Source organism: Cyanistes caeruleus, chromosome 7 (assembly GCF_971803275.1).
Source record: "Cyanistes caeruleus chromosome 7, bCyaCae1.hap1.1, whole genome shotgun sequence".
Taxonomy (NCBI): Eukaryota; Metazoa; Chordata; class Aves; order Passeriformes; family Paridae; genus Cyanistes; species Cyanistes caeruleus.
Window position 1 is genome coordinate 14,883,905 of NC_141707.1, and position 15,788 is coordinate 14,899,692.

The 15,788-nt window shown below is 39.9% G+C and overlaps 1 protein-coding gene and 1 long non-coding RNA gene across 15 annotated transcripts in view; one reads left to right on the forward strand and one right to left on the reverse strand.

The window, feature by feature from the left end:
- The window catches only part of LOC147652209 (uncharacterized), a 48,045-nt gene extending 42,858 nt beyond the window's left edge, over window positions 1–5,187 (forward strand). The window contains exon 5 of the long non-coding RNA XR_015289122.1: window positions 5,122–5,187. This is a non-coding gene — a long non-coding RNA (uncharacterized LOC147652209). The remainder of the gene's footprint in view (window positions 1–5,121) is intronic.
- The window catches only part of ALS2 (alsin Rho guanine nucleotide exchange factor ALS2), a 45,530-nt gene continuing 31,471 nt past the window's right edge, over window positions 1,730–15,788 (reverse strand). For 8 of the 14 annotated variants that reach the window (XM_086897036.1, XM_086897037.1, XM_086897033.1 and 5 more), the window contains 19 exons: window positions 15,444–15,514; window positions 15,023–15,089; window positions 14,533–14,735; window positions 14,323–14,388; window positions 12,856–12,954; window positions 12,183–12,347; window positions 10,736–10,847; window positions 10,366–10,443; window positions 10,126–10,259; window positions 8,060–8,227; window positions 7,676–7,793; window positions 6,998–7,155; window positions 6,128–6,250; window positions 5,450–5,626; window positions 5,013–5,058; window positions 4,445–4,506; window positions 3,676–3,825; window positions 3,364–3,460; window positions 1,730–2,468 (listed from right to left, as the gene is read on the reverse strand). In XM_086897036.1, the coding sequence (XP_086753162.1) occupies window positions 2,430–2,468; window positions 3,364–3,460; window positions 3,676–3,825; window positions 4,445–4,506; window positions 5,013–5,058; window positions 5,450–5,626; window positions 6,128–6,250; window positions 6,998–7,155; window positions 7,676–7,793; window positions 8,060–8,227; window positions 10,126–10,259; window positions 10,366–10,443; window positions 10,736–10,847; window positions 12,183–12,347; window positions 12,856–12,954; window positions 14,323–14,388; window positions 14,533–14,735; window positions 15,023–15,089; window positions 15,444–15,514 (2,133 nt within the window). In that variant the 3' untranslated portion in view covers window positions 1,730–2,429. Of the gene's footprint in view, window positions 2,469–3,363; window positions 3,461–3,675; window positions 3,826–4,444; window positions 4,507–5,012; window positions 5,059–5,449; window positions 5,627–6,127; window positions 6,251–6,997; window positions 7,156–7,675; window positions 7,794–8,059; window positions 8,249–10,125; window positions 10,260–10,365; window positions 10,444–10,735; window positions 10,848–12,182; window positions 12,348–12,855; window positions 12,955–14,322; window positions 14,389–14,532; window positions 14,736–15,022; window positions 15,090–15,443; window positions 15,515–15,788 lie in introns of all 14 variants that reach the window. The other 6 variants (XM_086897026.1, XM_086897023.1, XM_086897024.1 and 3 more) reach the window with 1 other exon arrangement.

The window sequence follows — 15,788 nt, forward strand, 5'->3', positions numbered from 1 at the left end:
GTTTTGTAGTTCTCAGCTTTGCACCATTCACAGTAAATGAAGTTACACCACTGCTACGTATTTGTAGCTACACCTTGTTCTTGAAAGGCAGGAATGTTAAGGAAGAATTTCCCATCTCTAGATGGGAACATTTTTTAAATGAAATTTTAAATGTAATTTTAAAATTACATTTTTGGTTTAAAGCACAGAATCAATGTAGGACTTAGGTCATATGAAACAAAATGTAATATTAAAATACTTTCTTCTGAAATATCAAAATACAATAAATGCTAACTCAAACCAGTTACACGCAGGGGAAAAAATCCCGTATCTGTTTTTCATGGTTACACTCCCACAAAAGGCAAAATAAATCCTGAATTCAGATCTTAGTAATTTTGAATTCTGAATTATTGCCGTTAATTTACTCAGCTATTCGGCATAGCCCCTTTTCAAAGGGCAGTTCTGTTCCTGCAGGCTTCAGTTAATTTCTTTTTAAATGGAGTTCCAAGAAGTGATTGCATGGAAAGGCCGCATCTAGCGCAAGGTGAAGTCTTTGAATTCTGCCTCATCCTTCATTATGCTCTTCATCCCTAGTTATTTGCCTTTCCTCCTTCTCAAGTTAGCTTTTTATAGCGTCCCTTTTATTCATATTATTGCTTAATTTTTCTTGATTTTTTTAGTACAATTTAAAAAATAAGATTAAGCCAACACTAAATTGTTTTTAAACAAAGTCCACTCTCTATATTCTCTTATCATTATAGTTTGTTGCAAGTTTAACAATAGTTTTAAATATCATTGTTCCAGAATTACTCTTTCCCCTTCTCTAATAAAACTGGAAATAATTTTGAAAAGACCGATCACTTTTACTTCCTTATGACAACTGCTACGTTACAACTGTTGTTCAACACCACAGTATTTTGGCATATGGGCTCTTTCCATTTCAATGCCAATATACAAGCCACTACCTCAAAATATGATATGCATTATCTATGGCAGCCTAACATAACTTAAGCCATTGTAACATTCTGTAATCTACATTTCCCCTCCCTTTTTTATTTTTTGAGTCAGTCCTGACACCTACAATACTCTAGTTACCCACCAGTGGTATTGGTATAAATGGAGTTAGCAATAAACCACAGAACACAACACACAAACACTCACAGATTCCCCCAGAGAAATTCCTTCTTCTCTGCAGCTTCCGAGGTGAGCTGCTCCAGCAGGCGTGATCAGGATCGAGCTAAGGGACTGCAGGGAGCTTTCCCAAAGTGGGAACACCTTGTAATTAGTGCCAAGAGAGACAGCCCAGTGTGTCCTGCTCTGAGTGGAAAGCATGGAAGCACTGAAGCTCTGCCTCAGAGGCAGCTCTGGCTTGTCACAGGCAGAACCAGGAGCGATGGCAGCAGTTCCAAACCCGCTGGAGCAGCCACCCCAACGCAGCCTGTGGGATGAACTGCTCCAGAGTGTCCCTGCAGCAGGAAGAGCTTGGCAGTGGTGCCAGGGCTCACCTCTGGGGCAATGGCTCTGCATGCTGTGCCCTGCTTTCGGGAAGGGGCTGACACCACTTGCTGCTGAGGAGGCGAGTGAGAGAGGAGCCTGGTGGGCACCTGGTGTTAACCAAGGTCAACCCAGCATATCTGTTCATGAGCACCTGCACCCTTCTCACCTCCTACCACAAGGGCTGACAAGACAGCATTTGTCCTCGGCGTAAGCAAACTGAGCACTGCACAGCATTTCATTCAGTGCCAAAATCTGAAGTGGTCAGTGCCTTTTATTTATTCCATAAACAGAAAGAACGGTAAATGCCTGTATATTTACAATTCTAGTAGACAGGAAAGTCCATGACAGTGTGATTATTTCCACAACAGCACATGAATACTGCATTCAGCAATGCTGTTCAACACAGATGCCTCAAAACCGTTATAGCCAAACACACTATTATAGGTACCCATTATAAATACTAACATACTTCTATTTTCTTAAATAAACAAACATACAGCTTAATTCAGGAAGACCAAATGGTTCTGTGGTGCAATTCATTCCCTTTAAACATTTCTGCTGACAAGCCAAGAATAATAAAAACAAACCCACTGCCTTGGAAGCCATGCGGTCCAAACTCTCACATGTGTTCCATGAAGATTCCATGCCTTTGTGCAGCATGGTTAATTTAAAAGGAGTAAATAATTTTTCTCTTAGAACAGGAAAGTAAATATTTCTTCTTGGTAGGTACTTGACAAGCCAAGTCTTTAACTTCATCACCACTTCACAGAAAGCTTCTGGCTGTAGTGTTTTAATCTTAGAATTGATAGTTCAGAAGAAACAACAGTGTATTTTCATCTGTAGCAGCAGAACTACCACAAAGTATTTTCCAAGGGCCATTTCAGGGAAAAAGTGGTTATTAGTGAAGTTCCACTAAGTAGATTATCCCACAGAGGCAGGTTGTAAGTGATGGTCTAGGTAAGCTTTTCGTGTTGAATCTGGTAGTAACACGCCTGAATTAAAACAAAGCTCAGATTAGCACAAGTGCCAGTTCACAGCAAACCATCACACACAAAAAACATTTGAGCCAATGCAAACCTTCCTTTTTTCAACATGAAAATAAAAGGTCTTAAAAAAACCCCAAAAATTCTCTTGACCCAACTATTTTGAGTTTGCACAGACAGAAAATACAATGATGATAACCTAACACTCCAGTTTAAGATTTTTACTTAAGTTTCAGATTTAAAGCCTCCCTCCAAAACACCACAACAAAAAGGTTCCACATAGCTGAATTGTTCCAAGATCCACATGATAAACAGTTTTGAGGAACCAAAACAACATATTTCCATTATGAATGCCTTAGTGTACAACAGGATATTCTTCCAAACACACTCGTCCTCTTCCCATACTTAAAAAAAGAATACTTAATAAAATGTTGAGAGTGACAGAGTATTTTTTTTTTACCCAGAAACTGCATTCTTGGAAAGTCTCAATGTAACGTTAGACTTAAACTTTAATGAAATGGCTCATCTCCAAAGAAGCACTTAATTTCAATTTTTATAGAAGAGTAGGGCTTGTTAAGTTGCAGGGGAATGACAAGCTCCAGGTGAGCATTTACAACAGTTCAACAGCAACCAATGCTACCTTTGAGTAACCCACATTTGCACATTGCACCATTTTTCTTAGTGGTACCTGCAGTTAGGAGGTTATTCAAAGCACTACTTTAAATTTCCTTGCCTACCCTAGTAAAAAAAATTCAGTTCAAGTCATAGAAGTTATAGCCTGATGTTCATATAATTGTCCTAAGCTATTCTTCATTGCTAAATTTGGTTATAATTTGCTGATTGGTTATAATTATGCTGATTATTTCCAAAGAAAGCCTTTAATAACTGTGGATAATTTTCATACCTTCAAGGTAGTGAACATGATGCCTTGCTCCCCATGCTGGAGATAGGGATCCATCAGGTCTTCGATTAAGTGCACCTCAGACCCCAAATTCCTTATCCTGCCACATGTGAGAGTGGGAAAGTGAACATGGGAACAAAAGTGGCCAGTATAATGTTTCTTAATTCTGAATTCAGGGCCTTTTCACAATAAACTGTTGAAGACTTTTTCAGGCCAAAGCAAACAGTTCCTATAACAAGCAGCAGGAGCATTTAACACAGAAATACTTGTACTGCCTATGCTCAGCTTATGCCTGATGCCACCCTTAGTGCCTACCTGGCTCGTAGCACCACATAGAGAAAAACAGGAAATAAGTCATCCATGGACCACAGAAAATCTTCCTGAAGGGTCTCAAGTACACTCTGGGAGATCTCTTCAAAAGTCTGCTGGATCACCTTCAACTTGTCAGCTGGCGTAAATGTGGTACTATTTGGAGAGGAAAAGCAAACCAGGGTAACAGTAAGCAGTGAGAGATCTGCCTCAAAACCAGGAAGGGTTTGCTGGCCAGCATGGCCCTCCCTGTGCCATGGAGATCAGTCACACATTGACACTGCAGCAGCCAGGGCTGCCAAGGCTGCACAGTACACAGGTTACAATCACCACACCAAGGCACACCACTGCAAGTGAGACTCTCTTCACACTTTAATGGTGTTTTAATATAGTGGTAAAAAGGGAGAAATTCCTTTCTAAAATATTTCTCATTTCCTAATTTCTTAAATTCTTGCATAACAGACACAGGAAAGCCTCCCATGCTCAGGTCACTTTACCACAGCTGTTTGGATATTCACATGTGTATTTGATAGACATCCTCATGCCTTTGATTCTAAAGGGTGCCCCACAGACACCTTTCAGTCATGTTTATGAGGCAACACTTCATCCCCCAGCACGAGAAATTGCAATTAACTCAGAACTGGAAAACGTCTTAGTGACTTCTCTTACAAAGGTGAACAAAAAAGGGTGATGTGTCAAGGATCCCAGTCAAGTACACCAGACACTACTATAGCAGGAACAGTAAAACACTGAAAGACAAATTGCAGGGAATTACCTGATTTGCTGTAAACATTCAACAGCAGAGGCAAAGCAGGCGTCTTTTGTGTTCGATGATACCTGTGTAATCATGGTAAGATTTATCAGGCAGGTTCAGCATCCTCACTGTTCAGTGTTGAGCCTCTTTCAACAAGATAATGATTAAGACTGTAAACTATACATTTTTTCTAATCAGAAAGTATATAATGATATAACCCTCTTAATTAAGCAGCTTGGAAACCTCCTTGCTAGACGTTTATTCTCACACATCCATAACTGAAGACCAAGCAAAGGTCTCTTGAATTCATTACCAAGTCAGTCAGTGAGTGACAAAGCTGGACTGATGGCCACTGTAAGAAATCACAAAATGGCTGGGGCTGGAAGGAGCCTCTGGACATCACCTAGTCCAGTGCCCCTGCAAAATCATCACTGTAGCATTTAAATAGTAGGCAAACTTAAGGAAAATATGATAACATGACATATCTTAAGCAAAAAGCCTGGCCAAAAATTCTTTGACCACTTTGATAATTTCAGCTTCTTGAAAGAAGCACTGTGCATAACATATAAATAAGGCTCGATGAACATACCTTTCTACTGTCTCCAAGGATGGATACAGTTCCTGGCCAAAATTTCCTGTAAGAAACCCAACATAGTTCACTGAAAGAACACAGTCTTCAAGTATTTTTCACATTACAGGAATGAAATCACCATGTTCTGAGGCACAACAGCCCTTCCGACACGATCAGCTACACCTTCCACAGGTACCCAGTAAACTGGCTAATTTGAAATGTCTCACTCTGCTTATGCAGCGATCTTAATCTTCACCTCCTTCCCATCCCTCCCACCTCTCCACTTTGGAAGAAGTTTGATTCACTCTTTCAACCCTTCTAACTAGATTGAAAACATGTTTAAATGCATTTAAATCAGAGAAAATACTTATGAAAACTGGGGCTTTGTTTTAGTTGCTTTATCTAATTACATGCCATAACCTGTTCCAGTTTCTGTTTTATTGTAGCAAACTCACGCTTGCACTCCAAGAAAGCTGAGAAGAGCCAGATCAGTTTGTTTGTTTAGGCGTAAAACACATTCCCAGTAAATGTCCTCCTCCCGCTCGTTGTCCAAGGCATACAGCATAAACAGAGGGGGATAGAGGCGAGGCAGTAAAACAGGGAGCAGCAAGCCAAAACTGGTTACCACATAGCTGCAACAAAAAAATAGAGGTGGTGGTTTGCAGAGAAGACATAAAAAAACTAATTATCTATAAAAATTGAATGAAAATCATTGCAACAAATCTTTCACATAGCATGAGCCTATTCTATGAGGGATAAGAGTAAAAAAAAAAAGTACAAATCCATCAAATAGCAACTCTGATAAGAAAAAATTGTAAGTTACCTCCAGTACTCTTATCCCAAATACTTTTCTGAAGCCCAGGCCCAAGCCTTGACTTGCTTACCCATAACAAACAAAAGCAAATTTTATTTTAAGCAAAGAACCACTGCATGGACAAACATGAAATGCTTATTACAGCCATAACATGCAATTTTGCTTATCAGAATCTGTCATCAGAACCCAAAGGGGGAAAAAACCCACTGATTAGATCCATCAGTTGAATATTGTTTATCTTTCTTCCCCCACCCAAGAAAAAAATGCAACAAATAAAACAAAGGCTTCATTAGTTTTTATTCGCTTTTCCTTTATGTACCCTGGCTCAGGAGATTCTGATCTGGAATCACATTTCGCACTGCAGAACGATCGCCTTCCTTTTGGCTCTGTTGCCAGAAATGGAATTGTGCTGCCCTCTTCCGGGAGATCAGGAAACAAGAACCTAAATGGCAACACACGTAACAGCATTTGAGCTCAGGTCAACACGTTTCCACAGATATCAGCACCAAGGCAAGACTGGAGAGAAAAAGGTCAGCAGAAATAATACATGGTGGGCCAAGACAGCACAGCTAACACACATACAGTACCAGCTCCCTGAAGAAAACTTAGGAAGGCCAACCCCTCCAATGGCAAGGACACCTTTCCTAGATTAACATCACTTCCCTCCAGACAAGGCTTTTAATTGTTAATAATTTGGAGTATTTCTGCTTTCAGATTGGAAGGACACAATTAAAGCTGTAATTATTCTCAAGAATCTAAGCCAGGAAGATTCGTAAGATTCATAGAAAGGTTGTTCATCCACATTGGTAAGAACTTTAACACCATATTGGTGAGAAATACACTGGGATTCCCTATCCTCACTAGTGTTCTATACCCTGTGAACACTGCCTTTGCACAGCACCGATATCCACAGACACTAAATTCTAAATCCATTATTCCAGGTGAGCTGCTTATAGCAACACTTTGAAGTACAATGTAGGATGTAACACACTAGGTGTAAAGAGTTTAGTTTTTTCCATTTCTGACGAAATATTCAAGACTCCTTAAAAAGATTAGGAAAATACAAGCAACCCCCAAAATCAAGTAGCAATGCCAGCACCTTTGAACTGTACAACACCCGACAGCTCCACTGCACAGTGCAGCTTTTATGAATTCAGCAGTAGTTTGGCTTGGAAATGAGTCTCATTACCTGACCAGCTGGAAGATGCGTTTGAGGTAGGACTTGATCTCTCTTACAGCCTCCTGCAGCAGTCGCCGATTTGCTCCTACTCCAACATAGGTCATCCTGTAGACGGCCACCAGTGTTTCCACCAGCTTGCCCAAAGGATGGAGAGGAGTATCACAAGCCTGAGACAAAGGATATTATTGGGTCAGTCAGATAGGTCAATGGCAGACAAGTTAAAAAAAATTGAATCCAAGAGACATGATTGAGAGCTCCAACAACAGGCTTTAAAAAAAATATTACAAATATCTCAAAAATGAGCTATATTTAATGAATTGCCATTTGGATTATGAAATTTCTATGTCAACTAAACACTATTTATAGGAGTCAAGACAGTACAAGAACAAGTGCTACTACTTGGACTAACCATCTGTCCAGTACTCTTAAAATTAACATGCAAAAATCAGCAAGTATTTCAAGATGCTTTGTTGGGATCCAACATTAAAGAATGAAAACAGTAACTGAACAGAAAGAGACTAAGAGAGCATTCATTAGGTATTCAACAATATATTAAGTCATGATGAGCAATCATGAACTATGGATTACAAGAGTGCAAATATGGAAGTAATTAGGAAAGCTATTACGAAGTGAGTTTGATGTCATGCCTTGCCATGCCTTATTGTGTGAGCATTTCAGCCACAATACCTTTATCAAATATTTTTTTATATTTTCATATTTTTCCAGGGTGAAGGCACCAATGTGTTGTGGAATGAACTCCAAACTTTCCAGTGTCTGAGTATGTGAGCGGGTCAGTAATTCCGGGCTGCAGTTTAAAAAGACAAACATTATACAGGATGAGACACACCATGAGGGAAAAACCCCTAACATTAACAACTCAACTAGTAATAAACATCAGTGTGTTCCTGAAAAGGTTTGTAGTGCCCAGCAGTAAAGGTTATGATTTTGTTTGGGATTTGCTGTTGTTTTAACTAAAACTAAACACTAAAACTTTGCAGTTCAGAGCTGAGTGCAATTGCAGTTTCCTTCTCCATCGTGTTTTGCTTGCTGACACATTCGCTAGGAGCCAACCTGTCTTTGTGCTGCCGTCGGTTGGTGGTCAGAGCCACTGCAATGTTGTCCCAAGCCTTCCATCTGTCCCCCTGGCCAGGGCTCTCACAACCAAGCTGGTTCCAGCATTCTTCAAATACTGCTTTCCATTTCTCATCAGGGGACACTGCCAGGATCCCAAGTTTCCGCCTAACAAAATGACCAGTGGGTCTGTTAAAACCAAATAGCAATGAAACAACACATTCAGCTTGAAAACCAGCCATGGCTAATGTCAGTCATCTCTCACACTGCTTTACCAAAAGCTGACAGACTTAACAGTCCCTACTGTGAACCAAATTTATCACTAAGAATTAAGTTAGAGCCTACTACTAACACCTACAAGAGAGAACAGCTATGAACTTTGTTAGTTTTACTCTTTCTTGCAGCCTTCTAGGAAACAGTACAACAAAGGGCTGGTGCTTATCTTCACTACTGGTATTCATTCAGAAGTCTCAGGACACATTCATGTAGCAAGGACACAGCACAAGTAAGTCCCATGTATCTCACTGTCCTGGAGTGTACAACTAGCACAGCTACCCACATAAATACCAAGGACGGGGACACAGCTTCTGACCCGGAAGCAGTAGCTACAGATGATGTTGCATAACATGTTAGGGATGTGCTGACAGAGAGCAAAACCAGCTTAGGCATCATTTCATTAACTGCCAGACAATGCTCAGGGATCATCTACAGCTAAAAGAAAACCAAGAGCTCTTCTTCCCATGTATATAGATAAAGATATCTCAGACATATAATGAAATTTAGGGTTTTGAAAAGCTTTCTCAAAACAAATAATTGCTCTCAGGGTTAACAGTTCTATCTTGATTTAAATCAAGTGTCAGAAATTGTCAGACCTTTCATTAGTATTTCTTCCAGCACATTTGAGATGAGAACTAGCAACACAGGTATTTCCCCATGCTGCCAGTTTCACAAAGCAGGAAAAGTGGGCTCTAAGCCTTTTCAGAAATTATACCAGAAGATTTTCAACTTGAAGACAGTCAGAAGAGGGTAGATGAAACCCTTATTTCACAAGCAATCCTCAAAAATATGTACATACATTTATTCATAGACTCCCTACTGGGGTAAAAAGCAGACAGCTGCAAAGGCTGCAAGTGTTCAGTTCAGCAGGGAGGCCCTGCTTAACTTGCATGCTGTTGTAGGTGTCAGCACTGTCAAAAGAAATTACCAGAGAAAGCTTCAGGAAGCCAGCTGAGAAGTAATCAATGCAAAAATATTAGAGCCGTGTTTCCAATTTTAATCTGAAATTTCAGAGCACGCTTCCAAGATACTGAATCCCATACAGCAATTGCTAAACCATTACATGGTGCTACCACATACCAACATCTCACCATCAACTCTTTACTTAGGTTTCTTCTACTCAAAGATTTATCAGTTAGAACTTCAATAGGTTTTGGTGTTTTTTCCCCCAGAAATAATTAAGCAAACTGCCCTAATGCATCTGCTACACAGAGGGGTTTAAGGATACTTTTCAAAGTGATTTTTGCCGAGGTACTAAAACGCTTTTTTGCAAATCAGCAACTTTCTATTTTCTTACACACTGTTTGGAAGAGGTGGAGGATCCAGTCAATCCTACCCAAATATATATCCTCACTGGCATATTAAATGACCAACTTACTGAATTAAGTTGCTAACAAAGTAACTGGTAGAAGGCAGAGAGGTCTGTGATTAACTTAACTGCTCTAATGGAACTTTGTCTTTCTCAGGAGCTCAAAAGTCAGCAGCAGCTGTGAACTCAGGTTCTATCAGTCAGTTCCAATATAAACAAAAAAATGCTAGAGCTCAGTAGCAGCACATCAGCTGTCCTGTAATTTCATGCCACTATCTGCATATTCAAGTAGTAATTAAAGCAAGAATAACTATTAAAATATGTTTATCTTATTTCCTGAGCAGCAAGAAAAAGGAAAAATGTTTTCAAAACCTCGCTGTTTCCTTGGAAGTATTTTTGACTGGTCTTTGAAAAAAGACAAACGTTCTGTTCCTAAATATTACTGAACCATATAAGAAATTATTTATTATTCAACACTCACAGTGCTTTAGGCTTGTCCTTCTCATTCTCATATAAACTAGGTTTGAAATAGGTTCCTGTGATTTTTATTCCAGATCCCCACTCTCCACTGAAGAGACCTTCAATGTAATCTCCATTTGGCAAGGTCAGTGTTCCCTTGAGAAAAGATAATTAAAAAACTTAACTAAAATCTATTGGGAATGAAATTACCTTTTATTTTCTTAGATGGTAACAGTATACAAGTGACAACTGTAATACCAACCTTTCCACTCAGAGTCCAGTTATCTGAAAATTCCCCCTCATAGACTGTATCATCCTCAGAAAGCAGAATTCCAGTCCCCTACAAAAAGAATCAAAGAACACAAAGCAGTAATTATAAGAGAAGGTCACACCACAGATCTAAAGATGAGCTTTAGAAAATCTGTTATTAATTCTTAGCAAATAGTAATTTTTAAGCTCTTTCTGAAGTAGTCCAAGGTAAAACAGTACAGGGATAATAAAGTAAATTCTAAAAGAATGGACAATAGATCAGAAGAACAAAAGGTTTCCACAGCCTAGCACACACTTATCTGCCTTAGAAAGCTGCCACACTTAGAGAAGTCCCTAAGCCCAGGGTCTGGCGTCCAACTCACCATCATTTTGTTGGTGCTGAAGGCTCCTTCGTAATACAGTCCAAACTGAGTAACCACAACACCATTGCCTTGACAAAGATCATCTTGCCACATTCCCATGTACTTCTCTCCTCTGAAGAAAAATGAAGTAAGAAAAACAGAGTCTAAATAGTACATTTCTAGTCTTTCTTTGGCTTTACAGCCACATTTTACCATTACAGAAATCATCAGAAGACGGTCATAGAGCACTTGCTTTGGATCTGTCAGTCTTGTTTCACCAGCCCCATAGAAATACCAACTCTTTTTGATACAAATTAGAGTGAACTTTCTTTCCTAATTCACATTTCAAATTTGCTATATCCAAGCAAGCTGATGATCTAAAACTTGTTTAAATAATTGTTTTACAACAATGACAGCAGGCAATAAAGAGTGTCTGCAGCTATTCCTTGTTTGTCTGTTTTGCAGAATAAGTGCAGAAAACAAATCCAGATGACAACAAAGATACACAGATTACCTCCCTGAGACCAGAAACAAAACTACATCAGGGCATGTTTGAGTAGCTCTGGAGTGAAAAGCAAATGCCACACTCCACCATGAACTAACACTGCATTTACAAATTCTGGAGGTGAGAGAATTTGCAAGAAAAGCTGGTATCTATTTATCCTAGGTAAATAAATGACTAAAGAAAGTATGCAGATACATCTTGGCACTACAGTGTAAGAACAACCACCACCCCTGAGCAAGACTAAATGCCAAACTGACATCAGGAAATACCTAGAGATGTTATAACAGCTTTGTTTCAGAAAAACATCCCCCCTTCACACTCTAGACTTTTGCCCGCTTTGCTTTTGAAGTGGGCACTCAGTTAAAACAACAACAGTTCCTTGGGCTTTCACCAAGAGCTCTTCCCTGAAAAAAAAACAATAAATTGGTGACTGAAAGAGACACTATATTGATGTGTGCTCAGGGTTCATTTACTGCACATATTTAGTCTCTGAGACCATCATTTCAGTGTTCTGCCCTGAGAGGAAGCATCTTCCCTCCATTGCATTGGCAGAATAAGCCAATGGAAAACCTGAGTGTGAGTTGAAATTCATGGGCACCATTATCTGCCACTGAACAACCCAGTCCCATAGGCCTGAGATGAAAGAATACTCCTCACATGAATTTGTAACACTTTCAGCACATGCACAACACAACACCTCAGTACGACACCATATTCAGAGCTAGTTTTCAGGCAGGAGTAGGACAGAAAAAAACACTGCAATCCCTCCACTATTCACTCCAGAAGCAGCACCAAAAAGCAGCTCCTACACCCATTTCTTTATACCATCAACCCAGAAAGCCCAGCAATAAAGAAGAAAAAAAGAGACATGCACTGCTACTGGCACTAACAAATCAAATCCTTTCCTATTCTTTTTGCAATTGCATGTCATACCTGAGTTTCAAGGATTTGTGGAAGCATTACCTTGTGATATCATCAAAAACTCCATAACCACTCTTCTTGTCCATTATCCACTGTCCAATGAACATACTGGGAGAAGAAGAGGTCAGCTTCCCACTGCGCAGCAGCCCGTGCCCGTGCCGCATGTTATCCTGAAAACACCCCTCATACACCTCACCGGTAGCGTAGCTGGAACAGCAACAACAACACAAGAACAAGTAAGAGTCCTACTGCTCTGTTGAGGGGCTGGTTTTGGAGTTTTTGATTGATTTTGCTTTGTTGGGTGTTCCCCCCAAACAGATAAACCCCATCTTTTTCCTTCCAGGAATTTCATTCTAACCACACCAAGCAGCAACTACAATTAAAGTACATTTAGGATAAAAGTGATCCTTTAATACAAGTTTTTGGATGCTTTGTTGTTTTAAAGTCTCTCTCTTCCTAACAAGCAAGGCCACCGGAGGTTATATTTATCTCTCAGAATAAAGAATCCTTTCTTACTGCAAAGTGGCAGCAACATTAGAGCAGACATTAGTAACAGGCCACTGTACAAGTTACATTGTGATCAAAGCAGAAAAGCCACACTAACTACAACTACTGATCTGCAATGTAGGAAAGCTACACACAGAGGCTTGGTCAGAGCATCAGCCCTGCTCTCCTGCAGCTGTGCAGTGACAGCAGCACAAATGCCACAAGTTACCTGTACACTCCATGCCCACACATTTTGCCTTCCTTCCAGTATCCCACGTAATGGTCCTCTTTATTCAGTGCTTTGTTAGGCACTCTGTATTCACCATACCTGCCAGTGCAGAGATGGAACACAAGCAGCTGTAACATCAACACATTTCATTAACAGAGCAGACACACACCACAGAGCCATTCTGAAATCAGAATGCTCTCTCTCATTTTTGTGCACCTCTAACTACAGCAGTCACAAATTATATTTCTTATACAATAAAGCAGGAATTCCAGCATCACTAGGTCAACTTAGTCCATACAAATACTGCTCTCACAGGCACACTGCAGCATTTTTCTAAGGCTATGAGCCTTTAAATTTTAAGACTGTTTCTACCTTTGTAATTTTCTTCAGCTCTCAATAGTTCAAGTGCACTCTATTCCAGAGAAAGATGAGGACATGTATTGCTACAGAAAAGATTTTTTCAAAAGAATCTAGCTTCCAGTTATGCCCAGTGACAAGGAATTATTCACAATTTCAGTATGCCTGAAAAGAATGAGATACACAACTATATTTATTGATTTTAATCTCCTGAGGAGATCAAAATCCAGTTCTGAAGGTTGTCCTGAGCACATGTCCACCTAACAAGACACTGCTGTTAAGTGCTGAGACTATAACATGCATGCTGAAATATAAATATATACCCTCTCTTTTGATTTGATAATTTCAGCAATTACAGCTAAATACTAATCCATTTATTTCTGGTTGGCACTTGTTTGCAGTATTTCCATCTCTAACAACCCTAAAATCTCCAGGATTAGTTACACTTAGTTACAGATGACCCAAGCTCTAATCTTGTTTTATAGTTTGACATTATACCAATAGCCAAGAGGAATTTTAAAAAGCTGTCTGCAGTCAGACCCCGTTTCAATTTCCCCTCCAACCCAATATTTTGAAAATACATCTGGAAGCCAACTCCCTCATATATGTTTATCCTGCCCAGTAGACATGTCTGCCCACAACATGTGTATCAAAATGCCTTTGGAAATAAGTTAATCTCTCCACCTCAACAGTGCTCTAAGCAGATTCTTAGCAAGGACGTCCACAGATTAATTCAATGTTGTATAATACAATAAGTTATTTTCAAGTGGTTCTATTTGTTTCAGCAGATAACATGATAATGTCCAGACCTTCCATTCAGCCTGCTTTTAGTCTCCTCTGCACTAGTTATCTTCATCATCACGATCACACGCTCTCATTAGTTTTCACCCAAACCCTGAAGTCTCAATTCAAAGTTTTTTCTCTTTGCTAAATTACTAAACCTTTGCTCTACCAGATATATAGCAAAGAAAACACAAGAGAAGATGCATCACCATGTTGTAAGAAAGGTCAGTAAGACTCACTGCAAAACCTTTAATTGAAAAAGTTTTTATTGTTTTCTCCAACAACCAAAAGTATTTCTTGCCTGGCTCCACAAGTAGAATATCTTACCCATCCTCCAGCCCAGTCCGGAAAGTCCCAGAGTACATTCGTCCATCTGCCCATTTTAGGATCCCTCTGGAGGAAAATACAAACCCATGAAAACGTTTAAGATAATCAATTCACTTTGCACTTTCCAAATACCTTCTGTGAGTGAGCCTACTTATTGTTATAGCAACCCTCTTTATCTTGGTTTCAACAGCTCCATTCCAATGTTTTTACCTTCCATGGGGTTTTCCTGAAAGCCACCTCCCATCATAAACAGCATCCTTGAATCGAGGGTCCTTGTAGAAGGTGTATTTGGCACTGCGAGAAATAGGAGGTTCCTGTCTTGGCACATTCCCACCAGCTCCATACAGAATCATGTCAGAAGTCCCTCTAAGGGCCTGATCCACTGCTTGGCTTATTGCCCTCAGCCACTTGGTCTGCAACAGGAAGAGGTTCATCACAGAAATTAGCCAACACCTGTCTTTGCACCAGCTCTCACCTTCACAGCAAGCACAATCACGTCCCTGGCACTGCTCAGCACAGGGCTGTGCACTGCAACACTGCTACACTCGGGCACCGTGTACAGCCAGGCCGCACACTCAGCTGCAGAAACACTTCCTTCTTGGGGAATACTCAGGCAATCCTTCTCCAATTTGGTTTCACAGTAGGGGAAAAAGCCTAATTTGTATCAATGAAGCCGTGTCAAATTTGTAGAAATGCGCACCTTCTCCTGTGGTGTTGAAGAAACAAGAACAAATTGCTCTTCAGGTGTTGTAATCTTCAACCCATTCCTACATGGGGGAGAAGTATTTTAATCCGTGAAATTCCATCCTGAAACCCCCAGGTTTCTTAGAACAGTGATATTGTATCTTCTCTTCCCTACCCCAGCTAGCATTCCCTTTAAGTTAGCAATAAAAATAAGCTGCAGCAAAGAAGACTTGCTTCCCTCTCAACCACCTTATTCTTTCTGATGTTTACACAACTATTTTTAAGACCTAGAAATACATTTTCTGAAACAAGAAGAAAGGGTAGACATGGCTGCAGTCACTGTATTCCATTCCAAGTTCACAATAATTGGTTACAAAATGCTCATCTTCTTTCCCAAAATATCAGATTATTTCAGTATCACTAGCAAGAATACTCACACATTACCAGCTTCTTCTGAAAGAGCTTCTACCCACAGTGTGGATAAGGGAAAAATATGGTGTGTTGAGAACTGTATGAAAGGAGAAGGGAAACATCATCAGTTACTGACCCATTAACCCGGCCCCAATTTTTTCCAAATGGTTTCTTTTTTCCCTTTGTTTGAGAACTGGGAAAAACTGAGCATTAAGGACTCTCGTAGAAATTTCTACCACTTTGTTCAAGAAACAGCCAACAGAAACTACGCCAGCCACAGGGCAATGCAATCAAGTGTTAAAATGACATGTAATTTCAGATTTATTTTTACACCACCAAAACTTCACTGTATGAAAAATATGTAATGTTGT